Consider the following 17388-nt stretch of genomic DNA (forward strand, 5'->3'; position numbering starts at 1 on the left):
CACCACACCTACACCCTCCCAGAACACCAGCCACACCACACCTACACCCTCCCACAACACCAGTCACAACATTCCATAGCCCCTAACAACAGCAAACAACCCCTTAAAGGCCAACACCAGGTGCAGCAACAAAATCGGGTTAAAAACATAAATAAAACAAAACCGATCTCCATTAAAACAAAAGGCTGGGTCCTGGCAATACTCCTCGAGATAATCCCCTAAGAACAATAAACAATGGGAAAGTCCAACTGGTGCAACATCACCATAATCTAATCTTGTAACCCCAGCCTTATCACTCAATACCAACATTACCTATCAACATCAATCCCTCCCTCTTATCACTTCGCTTATCGTTCTCAACCATTACAACGGTGGCATTACCAGCAGCAGCAGGAGGGAGGTCCATCAACACATCCGGCACCAGGTGACCACCATATCTGCCACCATCAGCCAACATAACCTTGCACCCTGTCCACCACCTTGCCGGCGGCGTCCCCTTGCACACCACCTTCCACCACCCTGGGAGAGGGGTGACTCACGCCGCCGCCACCACCAGCAGGAGGAGGAACCACCGCATCACTGTGGTCGCTCGTCGCTCCCGGGGACGTTGGCCGGACGCTGCCGCGGGCCTCCCAGCCCTCCAGCAAAGTCAAACACTCTGACTCTCGCACTACCTCGCTTTGTGTAACAACTGCAACACATTTCGTGAACGCGACCAGGCAAATACGAGCAAGCTTAACCTACCGACATTACAACTATATACCGTCTATTTATGCTACGTCAATCCACAGTAGAGGCTTTGCTAATCGCGACGCCACAAACAAGTTGACAGAAAGCGAATTTTGTTGAGCCAACCAGCGGAGGATGGGTGACCAAGTAGTCACCAACCAACACACACACACACACACACACACACACACACACACACTGGGTGAGTCACACACCCCTAGTACCAGCATGACCCACCACCCGAGGGAGGTTACAATTCACACATCAAAACCCCAGACTCGTCAATGCTCCCCCGTGCTCACTGGCACCACACGAAACCCAAACATTAGAAAAGTTATCCGGCCATCCTTATGTCTCCCCTCCTACGCCTCCACTTGTTACACCAACGACAGTACTGAACTTTCTGAAATTCGTCTGAACTTCTGCGACACCAAAAGTCTCGGCAACTTGAGCAACGTGGATATATATTTGTAATTCCGTGCGAAATAATGTGGTATGTTTAAGCCAGAGTCACGGAGCGACTGCACGTAGCGGGGAGAGCTGCTGAGGGTCCCAGGCACCCCAACACCCAACCACTGCTGCCACGCCCGCCACAGCTGGGGCCACACACCACATACCCTACCAACACCACCACCATATAGCTACAGTATATGCCTCAACCACGGAATTACCCCGACCCACCTACATACTTCAGAGACCCATCATAACTTTCCCAGCTGACAATGGACCCAACTACACCCCACCAAGATCAGGTTCACTATCAAGACCCTCGTATACTATCAGCTTATACTGGCTGACACGGTCTCTCGTTCATCCTGGGGACAATATAAAACCCAAAGCAGACAGGCCGCAAACCGCATGACAAGCGCGGTGCGTTCTCCAGACACACACGAGAATAATATCACACTACTCAACCCCAAGTTCGTCTGAACAAGGACCAAGCAAGCATGTCAAGCTGCACACCATCCTTCCTCAACCCTGGACTGTTCAGGTGACGGTAAAGCACCCAGGAGGAGCACGGTAACACCAGGAATGATACAGGTATCTCATGGAAGGAAATGAGGTTATAATTAATTTTTCACAGGTGGCAGAGGCATGGGGCAAATGGTGGTGAAAATGATGGGGTAAATAAGGATAAGGGCACGTGGAGGCAGCTCTCTCTCTCTCTCTCTCTCTCTCTCTCTCTCTCTCTCTCTCTCTCTCTCTCTCTCTCTCTGCTGGTGAGAAGAATCAAGGTCGGGACGGTGGCTGCTGCCTCCTACTGGCCAGGACAATGAGGGGGGAGGGGGGGCGACGGTGGTGGTGTGTGTGTGAGTGGTGGGGGGTAGGTGCTGATGATGGTGAGAAGACGGTGCTGGTGGTGGTGTGGGAAGACGAGTACTAGTGGGAGGGAGTAACGCTGGAGAGAGAGAGAGAGAGAGAGAGAGAGAGAGAGAGAGAGAGAGAGAGAGAGAGAGAGAGAGAGAAATGAGAATGGGTGTAGGCGGCTGGAAGTGAAAAACAAACTAGAGCAGCGGGAAATAATGCAGGTGATCCTTGGTGATGTGGGTGGAGGAAACACCACTGGCGGCGAGGAACAATTACTAAAATAATCACAGTTCAAGCTGACTGCAAAATAACGGTGCGGACGGAGAGCTGCGGTGGCTCCAGACAATGACAGTGGTGGGAACTGGTGATGCAAGACGACACCAACCACCATGCATGCACACTCGTCTCCTCGCACACATTTTGTGCACTGAATTCCCTTCGTTATCTTGGGGACGACGGTACGACTCTCCGGTACGATGGCGTGGCCTTTGACCTGACCCTCAAATACGATTCAGGTCAAGCTATAATCGCCCTACGACCACACTCCAGCGTTGCCAGATCGAGGGAAATTTCCCCATCTGGGAGAAAAATACCCTTAAAGGGGATAAAGCAAAGAAAAATGAAAAATATGGGGGAAAAGGGAATTTCACGGTTACGTGATTTAAAAAAAAAAAATTGTTACTAAAGATAAATACGTACATAAATATTTTTCATTAAAATGGTAGATAATATTTTGCGATGCAAAGATTACAGATATAAAAAAAAATATATCATCTTTCATATACTAGGATGGTGTACGAACTGTTTTGGGTAGGTGCGGGAGGGTGGCTGCGAACATTTAGCCTAATCAAACCAGCTACCATTGGAGGATGAAGGGAAAGAGCATAACACCGTCATTGTATATACTTAGATTGCAGCGGGACTTGCCCACACGGGTGACATCTTTTATCCACGTCCATGGATAAGTTTGATAAAAAAAAAAAATATATAAAATGTTATACATACAAGTCTATATGCATTTAATCATTACGTTCGTCTTTTAAAAGCGTATTTCATACGCGAAATTTTAGGGAAAAAAAGGGAAATTCTGTAAGGTAAATTGGGAAAACATTTCAGGTCCATCTGGCAACGCTGACACACTCTGGGACCAGAAACTCGAAGTGGGAGGTGGGGATTACAACCGTCTCGTCTCCATTGTCTCAGGCCGCGACAGCTGGTCACATCGTCCTCCCAGTATGCCGAAATCAGTGACATCCGCCCTTTTAACCTCCATGAAGCCTCGTCTGCGTCAGTAACACACACCGACCGGATAGGTCTGAGTAAATCCGTTGCCGTGAGGGCTGCCCGGGTAGGGTAGGGAAGGGAGGAGGGGGAAACATGACACCAGTCATTTAAACAACACGCGCTACTCGGGAAACAGTCCCTCGTTATGACTGCTGCTAATATTCATGCAAAGAGTCTAAATATATTCGGGAAACAGTCCCTCGTTATGACTGCTGCTAATATTCATGCAAAGAGTCTAAATATATATGTGACCAGTGAGATTCATGGGTTTCCTGGCAGTCCATCCGACTATGCCAAGGATAAATTCTCTTACGGTTCTGCTACCGACATCCCTCCGACACACGCTACAGCCCTAAGCATTGTCTTCTGTGCCAACCCGCGACATGATGCACATGAATCAAGAAATACGAAAAAAAAATAAGTAAATCAGGAATTACTTATGTAAAGGGTGACAGACAGCATGGCAACCACACAGCAACAGCAGCAATAGTTCCTGGGAGTCAGCGGTAGACAGGTCGTGCTACACCAACCTATCAACTTACTTTATTTCCTCCCTTCTTTCCTCCTCATTCTTGCACTATACTGTTCTCCCCTCTCCACCCCATTCTTCCCCCAGCAATCCCGCCCCCCTACCCCGGTATTAAAATTCCCAGGTGTCGGGTTTCAGCGACAGGGATCAGCTGTTTTGCTGCTGGGTCGCCATACGTCACCCACAGGGAGGGACCATGTGCTGTCCTGGCAGGCTGACAATCCCAGCCCTTCCCCACGAGTTATACCCTATTCCCCCAGCCTATTTTCTCCACATGTCCTATCATCCACATCTCAAGCACTATATTCAACCCCTCAACTTTCAACTCCCTCTTTCATCTTGAATTCCCCTCCTCATTTCGCTCGTCTTTCCAGGAAGCCAAGCGCTCTTAATGCCCATGTTACACTACCTCTGCAATTCTTCGACTGAACATTTTGCGGTGAAATGGCTAAGGTAGTGTGACATGGGCATTAGGAGCGCATGACATCTCCGGAAAACGAGCGAAATAAGGAAGGGGATACAAGATGGAAGAGGGAGTTGAACAATCACAATGTCTAGTCAAATAAGAATCCCTTCCAGCCATACATAGTTACCCCTAAGTACTCCCCAATTACGTGCACTTTACCGTAATAACCTTCAAAAATGAATAATCTTAGGTTTATTATGAAAAGTGATAGTTCTGACTCAAGTAATATGGAGTAAAATTACCTATGCCGGTTACGTAACTACGACGAATCTACGACCGAGTAATAGAGTGGTACCCCCTTAGAGGAGGAGGCCAGCGTGTTACCCCCATCTAGAGCATATACGTTATGATAATTACGAATGTCCACAACATACACTCAGCAGATAACAGGTAAGTCTTCCCAACACTTACTTTATGAGAGGGACTCTCGGCAGCAAATGAACACAGGCATCCAAGCAACATTTTCAACTTATTTTTTACCAGTCATACCTTCAATGTCACAGAGATGGAACCACAACCCACACACGATAATCCTGTCTCAGAAGCACAAATGGCACCAACTTCCATCACCTTAGGTTTGCATTATGTAAAAATCTTCCAAAAATCTTATTCTGATCAATAATCAATGTTTGAGCATGTACCTGAAAACCAACTTATATTCTTACAACTGTGTATACATATAATTACATCAATCACCTATAAACATGAAATATGAAAAATAAAGCACATTGATAGCATCGATAACATCAATTCATTCAAGAAGGAAAATGAATTAAAATGAAGGACTGAAGAAGATAAAAGAAACATGAAGGAACAGGACTGGACAGAGCATGACGCAATAACGGTCGTGCACAGGACTTGGCACCAGTCCTACACCAACCCCATCATCTCCCCAACCCTCCCCCAGCAACCCCGGCGGGGCAGGAAAGGATACATCCTGATTTGGCCGTTCTTGGTGGCGATGGCTAGGAGCCGCAGCAGGGGATCCCACGCCAGGGCGGACGGCTTGGCCGGGAACCCATGGTAGCACGCCTGTTGCGGAGAGAAAGGGACTAGTTAATGAACAGCCGGAACAGTGGTTTCCTAGAATATTCATTCACTGTTGTAGCCATCCTAGGGAAATTAATACAACAATAATAATAGTAATTTTCTCTGACGGTTGTGTACGCTAAACCAAGTAAGAATGCTGACAAATACAGCAAGCCAAGGACAGTTAGTAGGTGGCAGGCAATTACTGGAAAATATAGTAACCAGCTGGGTACCGGTAATGTTAGTGACGGTGGCACAGTGCCATTTCTACAGTGACTGTCAAGTTCCCTTTCACTCAGTCTTTTCTTTCTACTTTATATATGCACGTGGAATGTTGGCATTCAAGAAAAAAAGGAAAGAAAAAATATACAATCCTACACACATCACTCGACAACATGCAACTCACACGACTCTCATTATCTCTAAATTTCCTGAGGTAAGCGTTACACCCTAATAAAATCTCGTCAGACATATCAAGGGCTCACGAGTGGATAACCCCCCCTCTTCATCCTTTATAAATAGGTAAATTACTTTCGCAGACACATAACTAGCCTACATGAACATATCTTTAACCTGCAAAGAGTACATCACATGTAAAAGCCTTCGAGCTGCGTTACAAAAAAAAGAAGCATCATCGTCAGTATTTCCTGTAAAACTCCTCTAATTACATTCTCTGAAACTTTCCCGGGAAAAATTTCCGGTGGAGGGTGCACTATGGTGCTGCACACATTATAAGCCTGTCTGACCACTCCCCTCGTAACATGTTTATTTTATTACAATAATTCATACTTCTGTCCTCGCCCTCTCGTGTAGGGGAGCCGGGAGGAAGGTTTTGACATTCAATCCGTTTTTGTTCGCCATCGTAGCAGCACGCACGTGGGACCACAAAGTCAGAATAAACATGTACTGCTTAAACACATTTAATTAAAGTAACTTGTACACAACCAGTGAGTTTAAATGTTACAACCTCTTTCCTCTAAATGTTCAAAAAGGTTCTTTCCTGTCATGACAGCTGCAGTGTAGGATGAATAAGCTTCACAAGTGGGAAGCACGTCGCATATACCCACGCTCACGCGCATGACGAAGTGTTGTATCCATGCTCTTGACCTCCTTGAGCACCAAGTTCTTCAGCTTTGTTCATATATATATATATATATATATATATATATATATATATATATAATGTAAAGCTTGAGGGAGATTCGCTTTATTACTATAAAACACCAGGCATGAGTGCTCACGCAAAATAATCATATGTTTGTATGCAGCTTTGCCTGACTGCTCACAGCAGTTCTTAGATGGCCGTGATCCTACGTGAAATGGATAATTGAAAGACGATAGTCTATGCCAGAATTAGAACGACCGTCAATCTTACAACTAGAAAAGAGGGCAATCGGTCGACGGAAATGCAACACATGTGTGATTCTCAGAAAAACAGACGAAATACGTTGCACTCGGTATACTTGTAGAATACCAAATATTTTCGGTTGAACCTACGGTCACGGACAAGAGCTTATCAATTTACGGTAGAGAACCTAGTGCAATAATCCCCTCACCCCCAACCAGTGCTGCTTTGACGTGACCTGCATCTCGATGCTTTCACTTCAGGTGAAACGCGTGAGACATGACAGTATTCACATTGCCAGCGCCTTCAAGACATTCACACCGGCGGTCTGCTTTTAATCCTGCTTGCTCATGAACGAACGATATGCCTATGGTAAGCAATTTCTCACTTTATTCTTCCTCTTCTCAACATTCTTCACCCCTTTTCATATTTCCAATAACGCGTAGCTACGACGTGGACTTTTGTCCGTGACTGGAGCCTCCATGGGGAAAAAAAAATCAACGCAGGAAACGATTTTCCAGAGCACAAGAAAGCAAGTCATGGAGATCTTAATGTAAGAAAATTACAAGAACAGAAACCAGGAACCACAAAATTTCACTCAAATAATATATAAAACCCTATTAATGGAGACACCCTTTTTATTAGTTCCAATTACTACCGGTGACAATTACGTGTACGCCTGACAACACGACATTCAACAGGCGTTTTGTACTGCGATGATAAAAAGAAGAAACTTTTACAACACATATATCCATCCCGAAAATGGAATCGCCCTACATTTTTCCGATATTCCAGCAGCTTGCCCTTCCCAAAGTAGAACACGACCGAAGAAGTAGCCGAATACGGAAAAACTCTACTATACTGCCAAGGCGGGACACTCCAGAGTGTTATCAAAGTGAATCATGACTGACATGGTACCAAGCATACCCCAGCGCCATCATGACATGGACCCTATTAACGCACATCACTACTCACTTAGCTTAATAAGTAATTCAATTCTTGTTACCGGCTACAAGTCAAGCCTCTTGCCAGTCCGTCCTTGCACCCTCTGTCCGCACACAATACTATGTAATACTTTTCTCTGCGACGAAATAAAAAAAACGTCCTCCCTCCATGCGAACGATCACATAAAAATCTTTGCAAAACAATTCGTCAGAGGAAAATCACGACCGACGATGGCCATGGCTTATTAAGGAAAAACTCACAATGCAGCCAAGGCGGAACAAGACCGACTGTAATCATAGCGAACATGAATGACAGGGTACTCAGGTCGAAAAATTCCCCCATCGCTATTATGTAATGGACCCTAATACTGCATACCAACACCCATATCGGTTAACAAGTAATCTAGCTCTTGTTAACAGCTACATATCAAGCCTGTTAACAGCGCAATCCTCGCACTCTCTCTCCACACAAAAAAAACCATGATAATTTTTTCTCTTGAAATAAAAATTTCCTTCCCCCTTGCGTAGGACCACATAAAAATCTGTAAAATAACTCGTCGGGAAAATCAAGACAACATAACCTTCATCCCTAATCCAGAGTCGAATTCTTTGAATATAACTGGGACATTTGCCAAATGGCTTCAGGCACTCGGCACTTGGATACGTGCATACCAGTAAAATGAATGCTTACAATCTTTCCCGAAATTCTATTCCTTCCACAATTTCGTCTAACAACTTTATAATATGCAGCACTCGAGAATGACAAAAAAAAAAAAAAAATCATTTCCATATTCTACCTATAAAACTAGATGCACTGTCTATAAAACATAACTTCCTCCTCTTGCATCATCTAATATTTCTTTCCACAGAGAATTTTCTCTTCTGCTGTCTACCTCTTCCACTGTACTAGCTTGTTTTAATTTACCATCTGCCATACGTCCTACATACCCATACTATCCTAAAAGGCTCATATTTTTTCTTCACAAACCCCTTTTACATCTACCTTTACTCTAGCCAGCCTGCTCATTCTAAATTTACTACGTAAGCTCCCTATATCTACTAATTTTATCTTTACCCATCCTGATTTATACAAGCTTTTTTTTTATCCACCTATCACTTTATGCTTTGTCTTTTCCCATTCACGACAGCGTTCAGTGTAGCTTCAATTTTCTAATCCAAATCTTATACATACATAACAGAAAACATGAATCATAATCTAAATGCACAGTACTTTTACTGAACTATTAAAAGCACATAGAACATGTCGTTATACACGAACAACAAAGCTAACATCAACACCCACTGAAATTCTGGTTTCTGGTATGTGTACGAACCCGTGTATATCCACATTTATTCTAAGTACCGTAGAGTTCCACATACACTGTAAAGTGGAAAACTGGTCATATGGAAAGGTACCAGCTTGTCTGGCTAGGTATGCAAACCACATTACACTAACACATGGTCTATAAAGGAAGGGTCAACCTTGCTTCTCAGGATAAGTAAATCACATTCTACCTCTGCAGGTAGATGACGGTGGAATACACTGCATTTCACAGTATCAATGTTTAACAGACTGCACTGCGAAGATGCTGTGTGCGATTATCCTGGACTGAAAGACTTTCTCAATAACTTATTAATATAACTCTGAGGAAATGGTCCAAGTTCAAGTACAGAGAAGGTCCAATGAACTAAATTTTGCCACTAATCGTACTGCTGACACGGGACAAAGTCTCCTTGTAACAGTACAAAGGTGCATCAGCGTCTGTGACACTGCCGTGCAAGAATGATTGGTAATGTAATAAACACAGTTTTAGGTTACGTTACCCTGAGATGACTAGAAACTGGCTAGCAGTGTCAGCCTGTAATAATCTCTTGCACACTTTCATCTATGAATGACAGTACATCATTCGACTATTCCACTCCTTAAAAAATTAACTTAAAAGTTATTAGGATACTAGAATGTCGGCCAATAGCGAACATCATCTCAAAGTCAATATCTAACATATTCATATCGCCATTAAAACTACTTTTTAGGCATCTGCATCCTGTTACCAGTTTAACCATTCCATTACGCTACCATTCTATTTTTCTCATAATTCAACTGTAGTCACATAACCACTACGTACCATGCGACGGTGTATGTTATAAAGACTGTTGTCCAAGTCGCATACACATAACCGTAACACTCTACATAAACACATTAACTAAAGCAGAGGAGAAAAGATATTTCCTGTGCCAGTGCCATGACTAACATGAGAGTGCAAGTTTCAAATACCGATACCAGTAAACTGGGCTGGGACGCTCCCTCGCATACCTTAAACAATGACATGAGTTACTGGTTGCAGTCTGTTGTTTGGTGTGTAAAGGGCACATCATGGCTCTTGTTCGTTACTATAGACATCCAAGTGTAAATGTATATGGTACGTCACATGAAAACAGGAAGGTATTACAGTCTACATAACTCATCCAAAGAAAAGGAAATTCAATCTTCTGACTAAAGCAAGTACATTTGCTAACTAAAACGCATAGCAATCTGCCAGACAAAGCAATAGGCTTTAATAAATACGGGGAGCTTTCCACTTCACAAACGAAGCTGTTTTCACCATGTTATGCGACCAAACACGATCTTCGGTCACTGTAAACAAAATACGAGATTCACAAGACAACCTTTTAATCAAGATATAATATAATATAATATATATATATATATATATATATATATATATATATATATATATATATATATATTGTGTGTGGTCTGAAGATTGGTATTTGTTGTATCTTAGCCAGTGAATAAATGCCAACTAAAACCGAAGAGATGAGCAGAAAGGTCAACGGTGATGACGGATAAAGTCACTGCCATTCTATCCTATTCTACACCAAACAACGTTCAAACTCCAGCTGACATACGGTGACAACTGTATATCTGCAAAATCATGCATACCTTAAAAAAATAAACATGCAAACAAACCGGCTCTGCGATTGACAACGAACTTTTAAGTTCCTGGTATGTAAACTCGATGTGCATCAAGGTTATTATAGACATCGGGAAGCAACACAGCGAAGACCTATATATTACCATACGCCTTCTAACGTCTTGACATTCATTCACTTAGTCATAAAAAGTCATGACGTCTTTTTCAGTAACTCCGGAATATTCAAAATAATGAAAGCGACATCGCTCACTCTACAGCCGTTTGGATAAATATAACATGAAAACTCGTATGTCATCTCATTATTCAAACATTATACCTGAAACAAAAAAACTGTGGAGCTAGAAAAAAAAAAATAAACACTCAGAAATAAAGGTATAACCTGGGTTCGAACTTGAAAGCAACTGGTTTGACTAGTATCTCGACGGTTCACCACCTACCTACCTACCACACCTCAACCTCTCTTCTCCCACCCTCCCTCTCCCTTCCTCAGTTTTTTGAAAACATATCCAGGTTTGTATATAAGTAGTCTACATTTTCACTGCTTCATACAATATCTCTCATATAATCTGCTTTTACATCATCCTTTATGCTGATGTTTACGACTGTTGATTCAATTCAACTATATTCTTCACCCTCTTCCTACCTAGTTAGAAATATGACGAATGAGTTGTCCAACACACACACAGTAAAAGAAAGTCTTGACTTCAATGCGCTAGCAAAAGCAGGTCTCCGCCGATCCAACCCTTGTCATCCTTCATACAAAAAAAGCTTATTTCAAATCAAATTAAATTAGGAATACACTGTTTACTGGGACTTGTTTATCTTTTGATTTCATGATGGAGGTTCACAAGATCAAGTTTCTTAAGCTCTGCTGACACTAAGTTTGTACTCATATGGGGATTAACAGCCCATATTCTGACAACTTTCCCAGGTCTTTTGGCTTGTAATACTACATACAATGTGTATTCGACCAATATAAGCTTTGATCTCATCTGATCAAGTAGAACTCTGTTTTCTAGAAGGTACATGCAGAAGTTGGCACAGGTTCCCAAGGAGGCCACAACTTCCATCCTTTTCAGCTTGATAAAATAAGTCTGTCAGGACTACAGGGCTAGAAAATGGGCCTATTTAGCGAAGATTTGAAGCAGTCCTTCTCAGATGTTATATCTGTGTGTGTGTGTGTGTGTGTGTGTGTGTGTGTGGGGGGGGGGGGGGGGGGGGGGCAATCTAGTAGGGTGGTTAAAGACATTCTCAAAGATGATTTAAATTGTGGTTTCCTTGGGAACAGTGGTAAAAACTTTCTCACATCCAAGGATGTAAAAATCTCACATGGGCAGATCCTGTAATTTTCCCAACAGTCCATACTGTTTCTAGCAGTAGGCAACATAATATGAAATTCTAGGACAGAGATGTTTAATTCTTTTCTCAGTGAACTAACTGAACCCTTCAATGTTAGCAGTAATATCCTTAAGTCCTCTATGCCTGTCTTAACAAGTGATATATTCAGTCTTTACATGCAGACTGACATCCATCCTTTCCATGATTTTCAAAGACTAAATCAAGACAGAAAGTAAATAAATTTTGTAATATCGAGGAAAACATTCGTGATCATACGATCAAGGTTATATATCACTAGTCTAGGTTATGTTCTTTTATCTTATTCATTTAACCAAAAAATAAAAAGGATTCTGAAGCAAAATCAAAATGTAGGGGTTATGTAATCACAACAAAAAGGAAAACCAAAAATATTTAGTTTCACTTGATTCTAAATTTGATTTTATCATAAAATGCTGAAGATAAACTCTAATCAGTTGGCATCCATGTTCCTCATACAGAAACATTCTAAGGATATTGTGTGTAAAAAAATACATGGTAATTAATTCCTTTCATTTAACATCTTACAGGATATAAAAGTCATTGCACTAATTGTAGTAAGAAACATTTATACTTGTGACGTGACTGAAAAAAGTAAAAGTCACATGGTTGAATAACTATCTCCAAGGGAATACTTGGAAAATCAAGCTTTACCTTAAGAAACCTTAACAACGAACTCCCAGCACCAATCTTCATGGGGAGTAATAAGCAGTAAGTGAGAGCACGACCACAATTTTCAAAACAAAGAACCCAAAGCAGCCCTTGTCCATGAATCAACTGGGTCTACAACACAATAAAACTACAAAATATTAATGAAAATAGTTATTAATCCAATAAACAGAAAACAAACTCATTAGTAACACCCTGCAATAATCTCAAGAAGAATACGTTCTCCAGATTTTAATTTACAGCCCAAGAACACTGGACAGACAAAAAAATAAAAATGAGAAACAGGTCTCTCAATACAACTCCAGCTAAACTGTACCTCATTTTCCAGCAAAAATGCAGTAGTTCATGTCATACATTTGTCCATTAGTTTTTCACAGGAAAAGTTGCACAAGGCAACTAAATACGAGCAACAAGGAGACCAGTTCAAGATTTATTCTACTATAATTTGTATGAGTGTGCTTCAGCTGGATCGTGATTTATACTTAAAAGGAACATAAGCAAAACAAAATGAAATGAGAGGGGTTTCACATTTGACTTTTAGCATGACAAATTTCATTCATCTTCGTATCGTTTATATTTTTTCAATTTTTGATTACTAGAGAAAAACTTCTTCAGCAGAAAAAGATGGGAAGTTCAATATTATGCTGACACGAGAAAATAATTACTAAAAGATACATACATACAATAACAGCATTTGTTGGTCAATCTTATAACAATCTTTTATATTCAACCTGCCATTTACAGTACTCATGTCTTAACAATAAGAGGCTATTTAAGAGAAGCACACCTCAGATTTGAAGCTTAAAAAATAATCAGTGATATTTCAGATAAAATTTATATCTCATACACATCCTAGGGTAAAATTGTAGTTTTGTGCCACCACCTTAACAACTGTGGATTCAGTTTTTTATATGATGGGTTTTACTGTTGAAAGTAATCAACGAACGAGATAATTTTTTCCTTTCTCATAAAATAGACAACTCATTTGTCAGGAAGGATGTGGCCAGGGAAAATCTGGGGAGGAATAATACAAAACTAATTGGAACATACAAAAGCTACCAGTATCTGCAATATAGGATAATTTAGAATTATGTCATCTATCTTCTACTGTTCACCTATATTATATCAAATACTTTTTGGTTAGATTTGGATCCTCTGTATGATGTGAATGGCAGAAATTAATGAGCTCAGAAGCACAAATGTAACCTACATTTAGAAAGCCCTGGAAGGCATGGTACTCTTAATTATAGTTCGTTCTAGGACAACAGACATGGAAGACTAAAATATCATCAATGAAATCAAAAGGAGCAATGAGAAGACAAGAAAACATCTTGAATATCTTAAATATCCGGAGCCAATGACAGTTCATTTTATTAAGCAAAGTCACTAGAAATACACGTGTGTTAAGTGAATAAATCCGTAAGGCCCAGGATAAGTAAAGTATTCAAAACATATACCAAACCAGCCAGGTTGTGATGGTTACGTGGGCCTGTTGGCCACCACCTCCAAGTTTGGAAAACAAACAACACAACAGCTTGGACTTATCCCAAACTGACGACAACATGAAGTAAGCATGAGATATAATCTTGGATGAAGATGAATATAGTGTCATACATATAAAGGTTTCAACACCATGTACCTAATCTATATTACTGGACCTGATGTACAGGCACAAGAGCGTCACCATAACATGATAATCTACTTTTCTTCCGCCATAATATCACTGGATTCATTTGCTATTCTCATCAATAATTTAGGATCTCATAACTGTAATTGAAAATGAGAGTCAGGCAACCAGTAGGAGTCTCTAAAGCTAGGAATTAGGTCATACTGATTGATCTGACTGTTTAAATTCAACTCTTTCCCTGCATTTCCAGATATTGGTGGATAATGACTTTTGCTTTACTCAGTAAAATCAACATCAATGAGGTAATTCTTCTGATGAATTTGGCTTTTGGCACCAATATATCAAATGGCATCATGCCGACAATGTTTACTTTCCTTACATCCTTTTTATTACTATAAGTATCGAATGCTCTTTTTAATAACATGGATGAACTTCTTTCTTATATGGAATCTTTACTAAGATGGTCAAAGATTGGAAGAGGAAGGAAGTAAATCCTTTGAGTGGAGGGTTAGTTAAAAGCTATAGTTGAAACCCACAATACTCCCTCGACTTTGAGGTTGAGATTGGTAAGAATTAAGAACTCCAGCCGGATTTCATATTTGCATTCATCAGAACTGATAATTGTATTCATCGCAATATTAAGGAAAACTTTGCTTGTGAAAAGTATAAGTCCAGTAATAGAGCAGTGCTGGGGAAACAAATATCAACATAATTCTATTTGAATCATCAATGTTGAAACCAGTGTATCGGAAATTATCTACCATACTGCGTCTTGAAATTCAAGAAAGCTCTGGTTTAGGAGCACCACATTAACAATTTACTAAACTGGAAGAAATACATATTTGGACACCTTATCACTGAAAAAAAAAGAAAAATCAGGAGAAGCTGATTTGGAGTGTTATACTCAATTTACAAAATATAAAGTGTGGAGGGCTATGATAATGGAATGTTATGGTGCCTTTGCATTCACTTGCTGGGAGGTTTGTTCACTCAGTGAACCTACTTTCTCCTAACACAGGAAAAGAATACAGCAAATAAAAAATAATGGCAAAGCTGTTACTACATTTCAACAATAATACCAAAAAGTAAGGTACATTACGGCCCCTTAGTGGTAAGATCCATACTTGAACACGCAAATTCCATCCAGTCAAACACAATCTAAATTAGATATGGAATATACGGAGAGAGTTCAGAAGTATGCAACAAGACCAGAGGTAAACCTGAGATATTCAGATGATCAGGAAGAACTTCAGATATTAAACTTACACACTTTAGACAACAGAAGTATACTTGGAGACCTTAAAGATATATAAAAGATTATGCATGGGGAGGTGTGTATGAATAGAGTTTTTTGGATTACAAAAGGTATTTACAAGAGGTCATAATTATAAGTTAAGTAAAAAGCACTGCAACTTGAGGCGAGAAGGTATTCCTTTGCTAGAGGGGTAATAAATAATGAAACTCATTGCCAATATAGGCTTTAAACACTTTTAGCCTGAACATATTCAACAAATACTTGACGACTTCTGGAAAGATAAAGATTTGATTTGTGAACATAACATGCAGTCCACCATCAATACACCAAACATTTTATTCATTTTGTTTCAAAATATAAGCAGGTACACAGGCATTGGCCTTTCAACTGACAGTATGGTATGAAAGTATGAATATAACTTTTACCACAGTGGATATCCATACAGGGGTTAGATTAAATTAAGGTTACCAATACAGCAAGGATCAGCAATTTCACAGCAACTCCACACACCAGGTTTGGAGGCTAAGTGGCAAACTGCCTCACAGACAAGCTGGTCTATGACAGTATCGGAAATCTGCTTTCGTTACCTACGCTACATTAGGAAACATTTTGACACAAATGTACTGCTACGTGAGCCTGACTATAAACAATCTGTCTTAGGTGTAGCCTGGCTGTATGAAACTCATTTTTCTTACATACTATATGGCTTGTGTCTAACGTAAACACCATTACGATACTTTGATTATATAAAATCCAAGTGCAAGTCAGCTATTATACATCTTTTACATTTTCTTTCAATAATTCACATGAATACTCTGACATCACAAAGCATACAAACCAAGTGCCTTATGACATATAAGATCATATTTTGCATGGTCGTCTTAATCGACTACATATCAGAATGACATTAGTATCAATCTGATCATCTGCATCTCCATACATTTTAACCATCATCAAATGAGACTGCTCCCTTTGTCATCACTCTGGAATTCATGGTTTCCTCGGTATTCCCAGACACTCACATGGACATGGGCTCGCCGCTAGCCTCTCATGACGAAACAAACTTTTAACAACTGACACTGGCTTACCTTTTCGAATGAGAATAATTCCTTTTGCTTCTGTATTCGTTCCGGGCTAATTTTCTGTTGATGTTTCATAAATTTTAACATTATGTCGGCAACTCAGATGCTTGATCTTATAAACAACCAAGGCCTCGGGAATCTGCACCAAACACGTATGGACTCTAGAACCGACAAAACAACACTGCCGAAAAACTTATACCTTGAATAATAATCGTACATTGACACTGGCCAAAGGAAATCCAAACCCTTATCACTTGAAAACTTGCTATATGTAAACTATCGAAATATCTTGCATAAATTTATGAACAGAAAACTATGCTCTTTTATTCTTAGCGCCGCTAGAGCCCTCTATAAACTTTTACCTTCTGGCAGTTTCTCGCACCTTATTGCTGTCATTGGAGTTACCTGTGAAGCGACCCTACCCACCCATTTACAATAATTTGTCCCTCATCCTACAACTTAGTTTAATCCAAATTATTAAGCAATCTTCTCAAAAAGACGGTTCGGTTTAATAATTTCACCAAAACAGATGAAATGTTGCAGACGCCGTCCGATACATGAAAATTGTCGAGATGATGATAGTCAACTTTTGTCACACGCGCCAAGCTTGAGCGAGACGCGTCACCGTCGGTTGGTGTTCCTCCGCGAATGTGAATGAGAATTACCTTTTGAAAATAAACCCCTCAGACCTTGTCCTCTCTTATTATAATTTTGTTTTCTTTGCAGCTTGACATGCAAACCATGCATCTCAAAAGTTAAATGTATAATTAGCTTCCTAACAAGATTACTTTCTTGCCTACAGGTATAGTGA

General features: G+C 40.6%; 1 protein-coding gene across 5 annotated transcripts in view; it reads right to left on the reverse strand.

Annotated features, from left to right (window-relative positions):
* l(2)gl (LLGL domain-containing protein l(2)gl) overlaps nucleotides 1–16779 on the reverse strand; it is a 124377-nt gene extending 107598 nt beyond the window's left edge. For 2 of the 5 annotated variants that reach the window (XM_071689067.1, XM_071689068.1), the window contains exons 1-2: nucleotides 16584–16779; nucleotides 5251–5348 (exon numbers count right to left, since the gene is read on the reverse strand). In XM_071689067.1, the coding sequence (XP_071545168.1) occupies nucleotides 5251–5348; nucleotides 16584–16664 (179 nt within the window). In that variant the 5' untranslated portion in view covers nucleotides 16665–16779. The remainder of the gene's footprint in view (nucleotides 1–5250; nucleotides 5349–16583) is intronic. The other 3 variants (XM_071689066.1, XM_071689064.1, XM_071689065.1) reach the window with 2 other exon arrangements.
* Nucleotides 16780–17388: the final 609 nt, after the last annotated feature.

Source organism: Panulirus ornatus, chromosome 46, assembly GCF_036320965.1.
Source record: "Panulirus ornatus isolate Po-2019 chromosome 46, ASM3632096v1, whole genome shotgun sequence".
NCBI lineage: Eukaryota > Metazoa > Arthropoda > Malacostraca > Decapoda > Palinuridae > Panulirus > Panulirus ornatus.